This window comes from Megalopta genalis, chromosome 4 (genome assembly GCF_051020955.1).
Source record: "Megalopta genalis isolate 19385.01 chromosome 4, iyMegGena1_principal, whole genome shotgun sequence".
Taxonomy (NCBI): Eukaryota; Metazoa; Arthropoda; class Insecta; order Hymenoptera; family Halictidae; genus Megalopta; species Megalopta genalis.
In genome coordinates, this window is record NC_135016.1 from 3,041,098 (window position 1) to 3,053,713 (window position 12,616).

General features: G+C 44.5%; 3 protein-coding genes across 8 annotated transcripts; 2 read left to right on the forward strand and 1 right to left on the reverse strand.

Moving 5' to 3' along the window:
• The first annotated feature begins 2,029 nt into the window (after positions 1 to 2,029).
• Positions 2,030 to 5,264, forward strand: LOC117218823 (uncharacterized). Its single transcript, XM_076521079.1, has 11 exons — positions 2,030 to 2,127; positions 2,368 to 2,417; positions 2,476 to 2,558; positions 2,632 to 2,707; positions 2,785 to 2,928; positions 3,003 to 3,182; positions 3,999 to 4,309; positions 4,374 to 4,441; positions 4,529 to 4,822; positions 4,903 to 5,049; positions 5,125 to 5,264. Exons 4-11 carry the CDS (start codon positions 2,676 to 2,678, stop codon positions 5,191 to 5,193), a joined length of 1,245 nt encoding a protein of 414 aa, XP_076377194.1. The 5' UTR covers positions 2,030 to 2,127; positions 2,368 to 2,417; positions 2,476 to 2,558; positions 2,632 to 2,675; the 3' UTR covers positions 5,194 to 5,264.
• On the forward strand, positions 5,203 to 8,071 carry LOC117218826 (putative gamma-glutamylcyclotransferase CG2811). Of its 6 annotated transcripts, XM_033467492.2 has the most exons (5): positions 5,208 to 5,483; positions 6,831 to 7,019; positions 7,435 to 7,584; positions 7,650 to 7,771; positions 7,849 to 8,071. In XM_033467492.2, exons 1-5 carry the CDS (start codon positions 5,355 to 5,357, stop codon positions 7,883 to 7,885), a joined length of 627 nt encoding a protein of 208 aa, XP_033323383.1. In that variant the 5' UTR covers positions 5,208 to 5,354; the 3' UTR covers positions 7,886 to 8,071. The 6 variants fall into 6 exon arrangements, with proteins under 6 accessions (XP_033323382.2, XP_033323383.1, XP_033323386.2 ...); XM_033467491.2 differs by having other exon boundaries at positions 5,203 to 5,483; positions 7,650 to 8,071; XM_033467495.2 differs by having other exon boundaries at positions 5,343 to 5,483; positions 6,789 to 7,019; positions 7,650 to 8,071.
• A 1,373-nt stretch (positions 8,072 to 9,444) lies between these two features.
• LOC117218825 (protein CDV3 homolog) lies at positions 9,445 to 12,482 on the reverse strand. Its single transcript, XM_033467490.2, has 3 exons — positions 12,163 to 12,482; positions 11,236 to 11,660; positions 9,445 to 11,164 (listed from the first exon to the last, which is right to left on the reverse strand). The coding sequence occupies exons 1-3, from the start codon at positions 12,337 to 12,339 to the stop codon at positions 11,032 to 11,034; spliced, it is 735 nt and encodes a 244-aa protein (XP_033323381.1). The 5' UTR covers positions 12,340 to 12,482; the 3' UTR covers positions 9,445 to 11,031.
• Between the last annotated feature and the right edge of the window lie 134 nt (positions 12,483 to 12,616).

Below are 12,616 nucleotides of genomic sequence, written 5' to 3' on the forward strand. Positions count from 1 at the left end.
ATCGCAGCTCGAACACCGAACCGGCAGACCTGCTGGCGGCGCGTCGCCCGATTTCACGGCGTTCCGGTCACGTTTCGATCTCGATTCGATCTCGTTTCGGCAAACGGCGAGATACGACGATGCGCGGACAACGAAGCTCTCGGTAAGCAATTTGTCCTAAATTTGACACGAATCCGACCGTACGTTATCGTGTCAAATACCGAGTTATCCGCTGTTTGCATTGGATTTGGCACCAACGCCTTGTCCATGCCAAATGCGGGCCAAATCCAGGCCAAAAATGGACAATTTGGGAAGAGGAGATACGGTTATTCGAGCCCTGCGGTTAGTTTTTATAGTCACGAATTGGCAACAATTATAAGAACGAGCTGCAGGGCTCGGACAATCGTATCTCCTCTTCCCAAATTGTCCATTTTTGTGGTCAATTAGAGAGACATTACTGTACCGTCGAATCGTGACATGTGGCCTCCGAATTGCCTTCGAATCGTGGCAAAAAATTAGAAATAAATTGTAAAAACGGGAAAACCGTATTTCCGTATTACGCCAGGGATTTGGCCTTGGCGAAATGCATATCGAATGCGAACTGGAAGCAGTGTTTTTGTACCAGATTGACATAAATTTGCTCTCAAAGTACATTACCAAGCGTTTTACACGTATTTGGTCGAAGCGGACTCGGCTGACTGGGCTGTTTCCAGTTCGGAATCGAGATGGGGGACATCGTTGGTGCTTACACGCGATTACAAAGCATTTCGGTAATCACCCTATGCGAGAGAGCCCCGCGACCGACGAATTTAATCCCACGAGATCCTGACGCATCGCAATATGTAGTCGTATCGCGGCCATTCGGACCGCCAGAAATCGTTCGATACCTTCCCCGAAACTGTTGCCCTTGTTTCGTCGCTCTAGGATTCCCTCGGTGTCCTGTTACAACCACCCCCATAGCGGCTGGCTCATGGGAACGTGCTCGAAAGGTCTGCGGGGTTCGTAGGCGCCGGGGCTCTTGTGAATTTATTGCCCGCGTCGTGTCCCCTTTCGCCGAGTGTCATTAAGCGTGCAGACGCGATACGATGGTGAGAAATGCACCGAGAGCTGCATCATTTGTTCATTTTTTCATTCGTTTAATTGCTCGCCGAGCGCAACGGGAAAACCGTTTATTAATCCCTTGCCGTGCCATTTTCTTCGTGGTTACGGTGATTAGAAGTTGGTCTAATAGAGGAAATTTTCTTTCTCTTTTTCTTGAAAGAAACTTTCTCTTTTCTTAGAAGATTCTAACAATTTCCAAGAGGAAAAAAGACAATTTATATTTATCGTGCGTTTTACGGAGCACCAAAAATACAGCTGTTTCATATTAGTTTATAAAAGTAACGATAAGACATTTATTCGAATTTTTAACAAGCGTTGTTGCAACATTTAAGTAACATGTAAATTGAATAAATGACTCATAAATGTATCTTTACGATATGAATAATCGTGAATCAAAAAATTAGCGACCCGCCATTTTGACGGGCCCCGTAAATCTAGTGTTAAACACCGACGACAAGAGGCCAGAGTTTTATTCAGACTAAAAAGAACAGAACAGCGTTTACACTGAACAGGTTGTTGCTAGAAATCTTCTTCGCGTATCAGACTCGTCAGAGTAATATGGCAAGGGGTTAAGTGAAATAAAGAGGTGGAAATTATTAATAGAATCGACTGGTAGACTGGTTCGAGGAGCCGGTATTAGCGACTTAGACGGTTAAAATGTTAAGACAAGCGATGATCCGCGGCAAGAGTAGATCCTCCGAGTGACGTGAACTCGGCGAAACAATTACACAACGTCGCTTTTCACCTGCACGCGCCGACCAATTGGTTATTCGATGTACAGCCATAATTTCACTCGGCATAACCCTCGAATCGGCGAACGCAATTTATCGGAATAATGGATAGAAAAAGTAGATACAGCGCTTCGGTCAGGGACAGAGTGCCTTCGGTGGTGGGTGAGTCATCGAATGAGGTAACAGTTGATACAGATAACATTGTTGCGGTTTCTGGGCAGCGGGCGACACCGCGAGGAACTCCAGAGAGAACTTTGCGTCCGAATTCTTGAAGTATTGCGAGGAGTACACCGTCGAACCGCTGCCTAAGCTCGTGGTTAGTGCTGTCGATTCGCCGCGTTGCACAGTAAATTCTCCCTAATTGACCCTCGGCTTGTACACAAAAATGAACAATTTGGAAAGAAGAGATGCGATTATTGGAACCTTGGTCTCGTTTTTATAGTTACCGATTGTCAACAGTCGCGTCTCCTGTTCCCAAATTGTCTATTTTTGTGTACAAACTGAGGGCCAATTAGGAAGAATTTACTGCATCTGTTGAAATTGATAAAATCGTTAGGTGAAAGGGACGGTGGATGTCCGTTTAATTAGGGCGTCCTCCCGGCAAAGGTAAAAATGTTCGAAACGCGAGATTCTCGCGAGACTAAACGGCTTTCAAATGTTTAAGCACCGAGGATACGGCGTCGCCCATTTTTCACCTGATTTACGAAGGCAAAAAGCAGGATGCTCCGAACAGGATCGAAAGCAAAGATGAGTATTTTTACCTTCGATTCCGCAGCTCCGTTGTCTTAACAAAACCTGTCGTTCGTTTGTTGCATTCCACGTCGCGAAGTGTCGATTTGCATCCTAGATGCATTGAACACGACGATGCAGAGGTACAACACCGTCACGGTCCTCAAGTAATCCATCGCGACTAACCCTCCCCTTCGTAGAGAATTAATGATAAGCCGAATTAATCGCCCCGTCCATTCCGCAGGCTGCCGGATAGTCGCATAAACGCGTTCGGCGTGATGCAGATCGCCGAGATGTTGACAAACATCGGATGCCTTCGGGATCTGGATCTCGACATGAATCCGAACGCGCAGGAGAATTTCCATTTGCTCTGTCAGCCCGCTGGAAAGTAAGTTCGCCAAGGATTTGTCAAGTTACTAATTACGAAAACTAAATTATTACAACGGAATATACGGTGTCCAGTCTGCTATTCTTGTCCCTGAGACATTGCAAAATATCCGACGAGGGTGTGAAGAAGATCGCGAATGAGTTGCGATATCGGGATCCACCGAACGATCCCAAGTTAATTAGTTTGAGCCTGTCGAACAACCGTGTCACGTGCGAAGGGGCAGCTCACTTAGGCTCCATGCTTCGTACCAACAGGTGAATGAAGTCGATTCTCTGCTTTTCTGCCGCAGGGTGTCCCGAAATTGTCATTTCCGGAGAATAAAGGGTTCCTAAGATCATTTGAAGTAACTTTTTCCTTAGCGCAAATGCAATCCGCGGCTTCGTTTACGAGTTATTAACGAAAAACGCTGACCAATCAGGGGCGAGGCTTTCGCTCATTGGCTCGGTCACCTCGAGAAATTTTGCTATGGACCTAAGTGGACCAGTTACTGAGACTAGTGGGATTAATTTCTGGACAGATCACAAAAATCTGGAAAATGAATTCCACTAGTCTCAGTAACTGGTCCAAAATTTTACTTATCGACCTAGGGGGACCAGTTACTGAGACTAGTAGGATGGATTTCCTGATAGATTGGGATGCCAGTGTAGATTGATTTTTTGTAAATGTTATGATTACTTGTGCTAAAAATATCGCTAAAATTAACAGTTTATTATAGTTTTTTATTATTATTCTTAAGCCTGTCTCCTATGCATCTGCTATGCAACTTAACGTTTCTGGTCTCTAAAGCAAAGGCCACCAGTGGTATACGCTTCATCATAGAGTATCTACAGACTCTGCCAGCCAGCGCATTGGCTCGGCTACCTCGCACCAGCTGGATCTCTCCTCTCATTGGTCAGTGTTTGTTTGATTAATAATTCGCAAACAAAGCCGCGGATTGCATTCTCGCTAAGGAGAAAGTTACTTCAAATGACTACATTAAGTATGTTATCGCGACCCAGTTCGTCGCATTTCCTCCGCGTCCAGCTATATACCGAGCTGCACAATATTTAAAAAAGTCGCGATTTCCACAGATCATTGAAGAGTCTGAGCCTGCTGGCGAACAGAATGTGCGACGACGGTGCGTGGGCGATAATTAAGGAACTGAAGATGTACGTAGAACGATTTCGGTTTAATCTTCCGCCTCTGATACGGTTTTATCGCGTTAGAACAACGTTGGAACACGAAGAAATCGTGGATCTTCGTCGCAAGCGGTTCGAGGAACTAACGTCGCCTGCCGAGGAATTGGTGTCCAAAGAGTCTAACAACGATTCGACGGAGGAAAAGGGGAGAAAGAACAATAAATCGCGATCGGTTCGAAGTTCGTCCAGACGATCAAAAACATGTACGATCGACGCGCACGCGTTGAATCGCGAACGCGTTTCACTCGAACGAGATTGCATTTCCAGCGATCGCGGACGTATCGATCAAAGCTCTGAGAACAGGAAGCATCGACCAGGATCTGGTATCAACGCGAGTAATTAAAATCATCTTAACAGTTCCCCGTAAAGCGGGACGCGTTCGTTAAGCGCGGTCGTTAAACGATGAGAAATGGGATTTTTAGAAAAAGAAAGTGGCCGGTGACGATCGCGAAAAGCGTCATCCATTTGGAACCGAAAGCTTCCCGATCAACGGCGCGCTCGTCTCGACCGGAAACATGTGCTTGCAATACTTGGACTTGAGCTGTAATTACTGTCGTATCTTGGGCCGAGTATCACGGGGCATTAACAGGCCCGATTTCTACGTAGATAATCACCTGACTAAGTACACTCTGAAAGATCTGATAAACTGCCTGTACTATCAAAACTTCTTGCTGCTCGGAGATAGGAGCATGGGCCTGTTGCACGTCATCTTAGAGGTAAACGAGCGCACGTTCTGAGCGCGCGACGCTTAGAACGAATTGTCTTCGAGGCTCGGCTCGACTGCTGTTAATCGCAGGGCGGAGGTTTCGAGACGGAGGATGAGATCGATTGGGCCACGTTCGAGGAACTTTTGAGGATCAGGAGAAAGGATAACGCGCCGTCGAAGGACGCTTTCCAGGACTTCGTGTCTCCGGAGAGTAGAATGTTGCGCGAAAAGATCGAAGTAACCCCTTCGGTCCTCTTAAAAAAATCCGAGATCGTTCCGCGTCTCCTCTAATCGATTTTTCGTTGTCGACAGGCCTCCGAAAATGCCGCGGAAAATTCCAGCAATAACTTTCCGGCGCGAAGCAGCAAGCTCGACGAATAATTGACGCAGATGAACGCAATGGACTGAAATTATCGGGTCGTGTCGCGAAAGCTCTTATCGTGTGGACCCTCGACCTCCAACCTGATCACGGAGAGCCACAGGCTTGTACGCATCGGACGGTCCGCGAAAACGTCAGTCGCCCCGTGTCGCGAATTGTAACGATGCTGTTGCACATCGCAGCCGCGGTGATGCTGACCAACATCGCGTTGCTGGAGATCTATTCGTTGCATGATCTATCGGATATACCGGATTTACCGAAACCCATGGACGTTCGATATTTGCCGGACGAGGTAAAAAAAGCTCTTCGATTCGCATCACGATTTATCATTTATTCGCATTTATTTATTTATTTATTTATTATATTATTATTATTATTATTATTTATTATATTATTATTCATTTATTTATTCGCATATCATTTATTTTATTATAACGCGTCGTTCGACCATTGTTACCGCGGACAATGCGGAAGCATTGTCTTCGTCGCGCCGAAGTCTACCGAAATGTTCTGCGAAAGTTGATTAAAATACATTGTAGCTGCGGAGTGGTTTGCATTCAGTAGTTTCGTATTTACGATTCTCGCGAAGGTTCTCGTTTCGCAAAGTTTCGCTGCATTTTTTCTGCATAAGCGAGCCCCGTTGCGCGCAGCAGTGGGGACGACCCGTGCGAAGCGAGCAGTTATTTTCGATCCTGATGTACTATATATAATCGTTCGCGAGCATTGTTGAAATGTATGCAGAACGGTGGGACGATTAAAGGTCGATCAACGTTTGTAAATTCGACGCGGATCGCGCGAGAAAATTGCGCGAACCGTTCGAATAGATGCCGTCGTTATTCGCGTGTTATTCACGCGAAACGAATACCGGAAACGGCGCGAAGATTGATGACGAAATCGGTGTCCGGCGTGGAATTGTACGCGCGTGACCTCTAGTTTCATTGATCCGGTATAGAAAGCGAAGCACCGTCAGGCGTGGCTGCGACATTCACTTTCGGCCGTTCGTTCGCAAACGGCGATCGAGTTTCGCAAGTTCTACCCGCGTCGTTCGAGTCGTTGGCATTTTCACGGTGCATCGTGAGACAGTGAGAACAGTTGATCGTCGTCGAAATCGTAAACCGCGAACGATCCACGGGTTCATAACCTAGTCGTGTTCCCGACAAAGGAATAAACCGGTGGCGTCATCCTTCAACGAGCACCGGAAGTTTCTGCGAGAGTGTCGCCATCCCGCGGCAACCGCCGGGAACCGAACAACGTTGATTAATTAAAGACCGTAGCAACGTTAAAATGCAATCAACGGACGAGGTATAGAAATAGACCAATTAGTTATCGGCTAATATAGAGTTTTGTCACACGTTCGTGGAGTGGTAAACAGCCAAAAATATCTCTGCCATAATCTCCTCGTCGGTCATTTATTCCTGGCGTTCTCTGTTTCACCAACTGCGATCAATTCGATAGTTCATTTAAAGAGCTCGAATCGTCGATATCTCCGTATCTCGTGTGACATTAAATTCCATTACGATAGTTAACGTTATCATGTATTTGTGTCACGTCTGTGGTCCATTTCAGAACAGTTCGTAAACGTCTTGTTAATTGACAGGGGCACGCAACGATTTAAAACATGTACGAAAATCTGTTCAAGAACCCATTGTACCGCGTGTTCGTTTACGGAACACTAAAACGCGGCGAGCCTAATCATAGTCTGATCTCGGATGCCGCAAATGGGTACTCGAAATTCCTCGGACTCGGACGAACCTCGGTCCCCTATCCTTTAATTATCGCAACCAGATATAATATACCGTTTTTGTTGAAGAAACCAGGAGTTGGTCACGTGAGTATCACTCGATTGATAACGAACGGTTTAGCGTTACTATCGGTTTCGCTGGGTCTTCGAAAGATGGTACCGGTGCCGTCTCAAGGGCGCAGGTATCGATAGTTCGAACGATTAGCGCCAAAGTTTCGAGTATGCAAAACCGTTTGCGACACTAATTCGATGGATTACAGAATTTATATTTGCATTTGTGGCGTACTAATTGATCTGAAGAAAAAAAATAATAAATCATAGTTTTATTCGCTCCGAATTTGCATGAACTCTAGAGCTGTCCACTAATCAGCCTACGCTTGAATTTGAACTAAATTACCCGTTTGAAGATGACAGTTTGATCAGTGTTAGCGTTCACGACCGCGAGAATGTTATTCCGGATCCGTAACTCTGTTGTAATTTGAAATCGTTTACGCTTGAACAGCACGTAATCGGCGAAGTGTACGACGTGGATACGAAAATGTTGTCGAAATTGGATGAACTGGAAGAACATCCAGGATTCTACGAAAGAGCAATGGCAGACGTAATATTGGCTCCGGAAAGGAAACTCAAGGGAACCGATAAGTTCGAAGAGGTATAAGTTTCCTTTTAAACGTTGTTGTACGGCCAGCAACATAGAATGTTGTTTTTTCTTCTCAGGTGGGAACAATGATGAAAGTTTGGATCTACTTTTTGCCAAAGTTTCGAGAATCTTTACTGGAGACCCCGATGTACAGCTTGTACAGCAACGAGGGAAGCCACGGCTTGAAATACTGCGAAACGTACGTTCGCGATTCCATGTACAATCACCGATGCGAGGTCCAGTGATCAATGCTTCACAACCTTGCTTTCTTTCCAGCGAGGAGAGTACGATAAGGCCCGAAGATCTGCTTTGAACGAACCCTTCTTACGCAGACTCTTTCGTTGTCTCTTCATCATGCGAACGCTCGCTTCAATGTTCCGTCTTCTTGCTCTCGTAGTAGTCGATAAAACGTCTTTCTTTGCATGATAATAATAATAATAATAATAACGATAACAACAATAATATTAATAATAATAATAATAATACCACTAGAATTCAATTCTCGATCTAGTTGTAGCATTGCTTTCCTACATTTCTGATTTGCAAGCCTCCTCAGGCTCGAACAAAGGGAAAACTAATGAATGGCACTTCGCGGGCTATGCGATTCACCGATATATATTCTTCATCGAAACGTATAATCCAGTTTTTGTGGATCGCAAGGATCGATTAGTAATCGCTCGATATCGGGACCATTGAAGGCGACGTCGCACACGTAATCTAAAGGGCATGATGCAGGGTGTACGTCTATTATAACAGGTTGAAAATTACCCTCGTATATTATGTACATTCTCGGGACACGAAAAATATAATCTTGTAATAGTAATTCTCTCGGTACAAGTGTTGCGTACAATGAGAAAGCATCGGAACCGCATGTGTGTGCACAGTTACTTGCAAAAAATGTTTATTGATAGATTCTCACAATCAAAATCTTGAACATCACTCGTCGTTCGGAGATGTTATCAAATGAAACAAAGAAGAATGTTACCAGAACATTTCCGTCTGTGATTGTTTCTTTTATCACTTAACTTCTATCATTTTTTATTTGTCAGGTTTTCGTATCACCTGCTTTCTCTCTCTCTCTCGTTATCTCTTTCGTGCGCTCGCTCTCTCTCTTTCTCTCTCTCCCTCTCATATCTCACTTTCTCTCGATTAACAGTCGCAATAAAAATGATTTTATTTCAACTATTCTGTAACAAAAAGGCAGACGAAGTGCAGGCATCGTTCGCGGGGTGCGCCGCCACGTGACTTCGTTTCTCCCCCTCGAATTCGATTACTATTTAGGATCGATCAGGACTCGTCAACCAAGGAGAACGCCCCTTCTCCAAAGAAAATATTCCTCGCCGCCCTCGGGTTTCGAGGGGGATCGCGCGCGCCCGCGCGATCAATCGAGAAATTACAAGCTGGTGACTTCCTGATACGATGGGTGTCAGTCAATCAGTTCGTTCATTCGGAAGGAAAAACAGTATACAAAAGTTCAACGGGTTTCTCTGTTCGCTTTTACGTCTAGGTAACAATCTTCGAGACCCGTATCTCATTCGATCCTCTCCTATCGATCATACACGATCACCGCGTATATTTACATAGCAGATCTTCACGAACGAACAAATATCGTTTGGGAGCGGCTTGTTCGGTGAAAATGAACGAAGTAATTGGCCAACCGAACGGCACAGCTTTCTCATCGCGAAATAATTTAACCGTGGAAATGCCCGTAAAACGTTCTCTTTGATTCCAACAGGACAGAACGACGACCATTCATTTTTCTCTCACTTCTCTCCCACGTACACCTGCTTCACAGTATTAGCCGCGAGATCACCGACACGCGTATCGTAGTTTGTTCACGAGAAATTAAAATGCTTTTTAAGGCAGTATGTGTAAGTTGTCCTAGGAAATTTATTATAAATAATCACATATTTTTCTTTCTCTTTCTTTATATCGTTCACTATACAAGGCTCCGTTTGTTCCTCATCCTCGCTTCAGTGTTAATATGGCTCGTGTTTCACTCTGCTTTCTCGATCAATCGCTCTTTTTTCTCTCTCTCTCTCTTTCTTTCTTTCTTTCGTCCTCTCATACTCTCTCTCCCTTTCAAACATTTCATTTATCTTCATTTTTATTTTCAAAAATAACAGCGCTAGCACCCCAAGTCCCTGATTACACACAGGAGAACCACTCCATCTTTAAACTTCTGTCGCTATGTTTTTCCTCCTCTCGCGAAAGAAACTCCTAAATTAACAAAAATAATTAAACAAGCGTCAACAAAAGCGTACACTCATTTTCCTCTTGTGTGTTGTGTTGTATTGTATTTTTCGATACGCGCGTGTATTTTCTCTTTCTCTCTCTCTCTCTCTCTTTCATTTTCTAGCTTACTTCCTGTTTGTATACCACTTCCGGTTTTTCAGCTTCCGTACGTTTTCTTGATATTTATATATACTTTTGATACGTATATGTATGTACATATACGAACACATGTACACACATACACATATATATTTACGCACTTATACTCTTTCATATACTCGTTCGAACCAATGTTATATTAGTTTACTCATTTGTTTTCTCGTGTCGTATTTTTCGCGCCGTTCCAAAGCCCAGCCCCGGAGTTCAATTATTTGTCAGTTAACATATACAAACACACATGTTTATATACTTATACGTATATGTGTACCGTCATTTTATACGTTTATTTCTCTTCTGTATATTCGTTGACACGGTAAAGTCGAGAGCGGAACGATTACTTTGACAAAACAAGACGGCTCACGGCGGATCGATCCCGTTTTTTCGAGAGGCGTCGATCGCCGATCGGATTTTACTAAAACAAGTTCCCCTCGCGTAATACAAATATATCTCCGGTACATGTTATCTCCTTCTAGTAGTTGTCATATTATCTGAGTATCCTGGTGGTGCCCTAATCCCTATTTTCGTGGTGTTTACGAAGGCAATCGAACGTGGTCAGTAAAGCGTTACACGCGGCAAAATAAAAAACAGCACCGCACGCGGAAACAGTGCGATCGTCGCGCGAACTCTTCTCCAACCAGCGTGCCTACCTCGGCACAGGATTCGTCTAACGAATCCCCGATCCCTTCTACGTTATCTCGTTCGCTTACGGTCTATGTCGATTAAAAAAATTAAATAGAAAACTGGTGCTAAACATTTGAGCATGTCTCTCTCTCGTACGAAAATAAAGCAACGCGAGCACGTTTGTGCTTATCCGGTGGTTTGAAGAGGTCGCGTCGAACTATGTCGAGCCCGATACAAAAACCCACGTCGAGCGAAACTGATTATCAGCCTGGGCATATCGAAACTAGGGCATGTACGTGATATCCTGATGCATAATTATGATACACGTTCGTTGCAGTCTATCCTAGAAAAGATATTTTATAGCGCAGCTGGGCCACGAAACGGTGAGAGGCGATGACGCAATATTGATTGTTTGTCGTTTGATTGAGTCAGCGGAGATGCCTTTCAGCTCTGATCTTGGGAAAGTGCACCATATTTGTTACCCAACGTGAGTTTCGGTGCTTGCGTCTGCTCCGGCACGTACAATCTACTTCCACCTTTGTTACGAACTTCTTCAAATACACCTTCGTCTCGTTTCCTAAAAGAATAAATTAATTTTTCTCGCTGCTTTACGAGAGACCTCTCTCAGTTGGGTATAGTTTGCCTTACCGTCTTCCCCATGGTCCGTTCGGTTCATTGATCTGTTGCTGTTTTGAATTCAAAGTCGGGAAGTACTCCTCGCTGTGTATATCTGGCGCTATGTTCTTTCCTCGCGGTCTCGGACTAGCTGTTAAGGGTTGAACGTTTCTTAAGTGCGGCGGCTTATAACTACTTCCACCTGATATAACAGTAGGTGGAGGTGGTGGAGTTGGTTCAACCACTTCGGGTTGAGGCTGGGGAGGAAGTTCCGGCTTCTTCCATGGCCCCAAATGCTTGCCACCGCCTTCCCCGGACTCTCCGTCGGAGCTATTATCCTCTGTGGCTTTTTCGTCGTCGGTTTCTGCATCCACAGACTCATTAACCGTTAAGTTTCCTATTTTTAAACCAGTATAATCCTTCTTTTCTTCTTCGAATTCTCTCCATTCGTCTTCATCCTACGAAATAACACGCATGTAAATATACAGACACAATACTCCTCTGTTCATGATCGCTAAACATTCTATAGATATCTTGGTTTCTACAACAGGAACAGTGCAGTTTAGCTGCCTATTACGGTGCGAGTTCAAAAGCAAACTATATTTTTAACGGAGAAAAATGCATTCTAACTAAAAACCGTTTCCGTTAATAATTTCGAACAGCTGCTGATAATATGCGAGTTTTCTAGAGGAAATATTCGTTTACGCGTTCCGACGCAATTACATAACGATTCGATCTTCGAACAGCGGAGGTAAAATCGGTCACGCGAAATTCCCGTGGGTCTCTAAAACTAGTAGATAATTTCAGAAATCGTACGAATGACGTTTACGCGAACAAATATGGCAGCGGCCTATGGCACACACGGGTGAGTTGTTGGTTTTCGAGGTGCGAAGATCGCATTGTTTCAGGGTAGTAAGGATAATCGCAGCAAATTTACGACAAAAGAAATGGGATATTCACCTCGGTATGTTGAATCTCTTCGACCTCGGGGTTTGTCGGTTTATCTTTCGTTCTCTGCTTTCCCAAACGTTTCCCCGTCTCTTCCAATTTCTTGGCTATTTCTTCGGTCGTCGTAAACTTCTTCCCCTTCGCTTTTTTCCGGTCCTTCTTCGCAAAGAAATCGTCCAAGTCTGCCATACTGTGATGACTCTCGCTATTATTCTTCGAAAAAGGCTTTTTTTCACGAGAGAACACGAGGAAGAGAGCCTTAACGCAGAATGATCGGAACCACCGCTGCCGCTGTCCACATGGGCTTGTCTTGGCCGGAAGTCGTGGAACCACTTCGAAGTCAATGCAGCGACTAAATGCAGCCCGACTTTTTGAAAAAAGATCTTTTCTAATGAAGGACAGCCTCTGAAATATCGTCACCGAATAATTCGACCGTTTTAATGGTACATATTTCTTGTATTTTAGA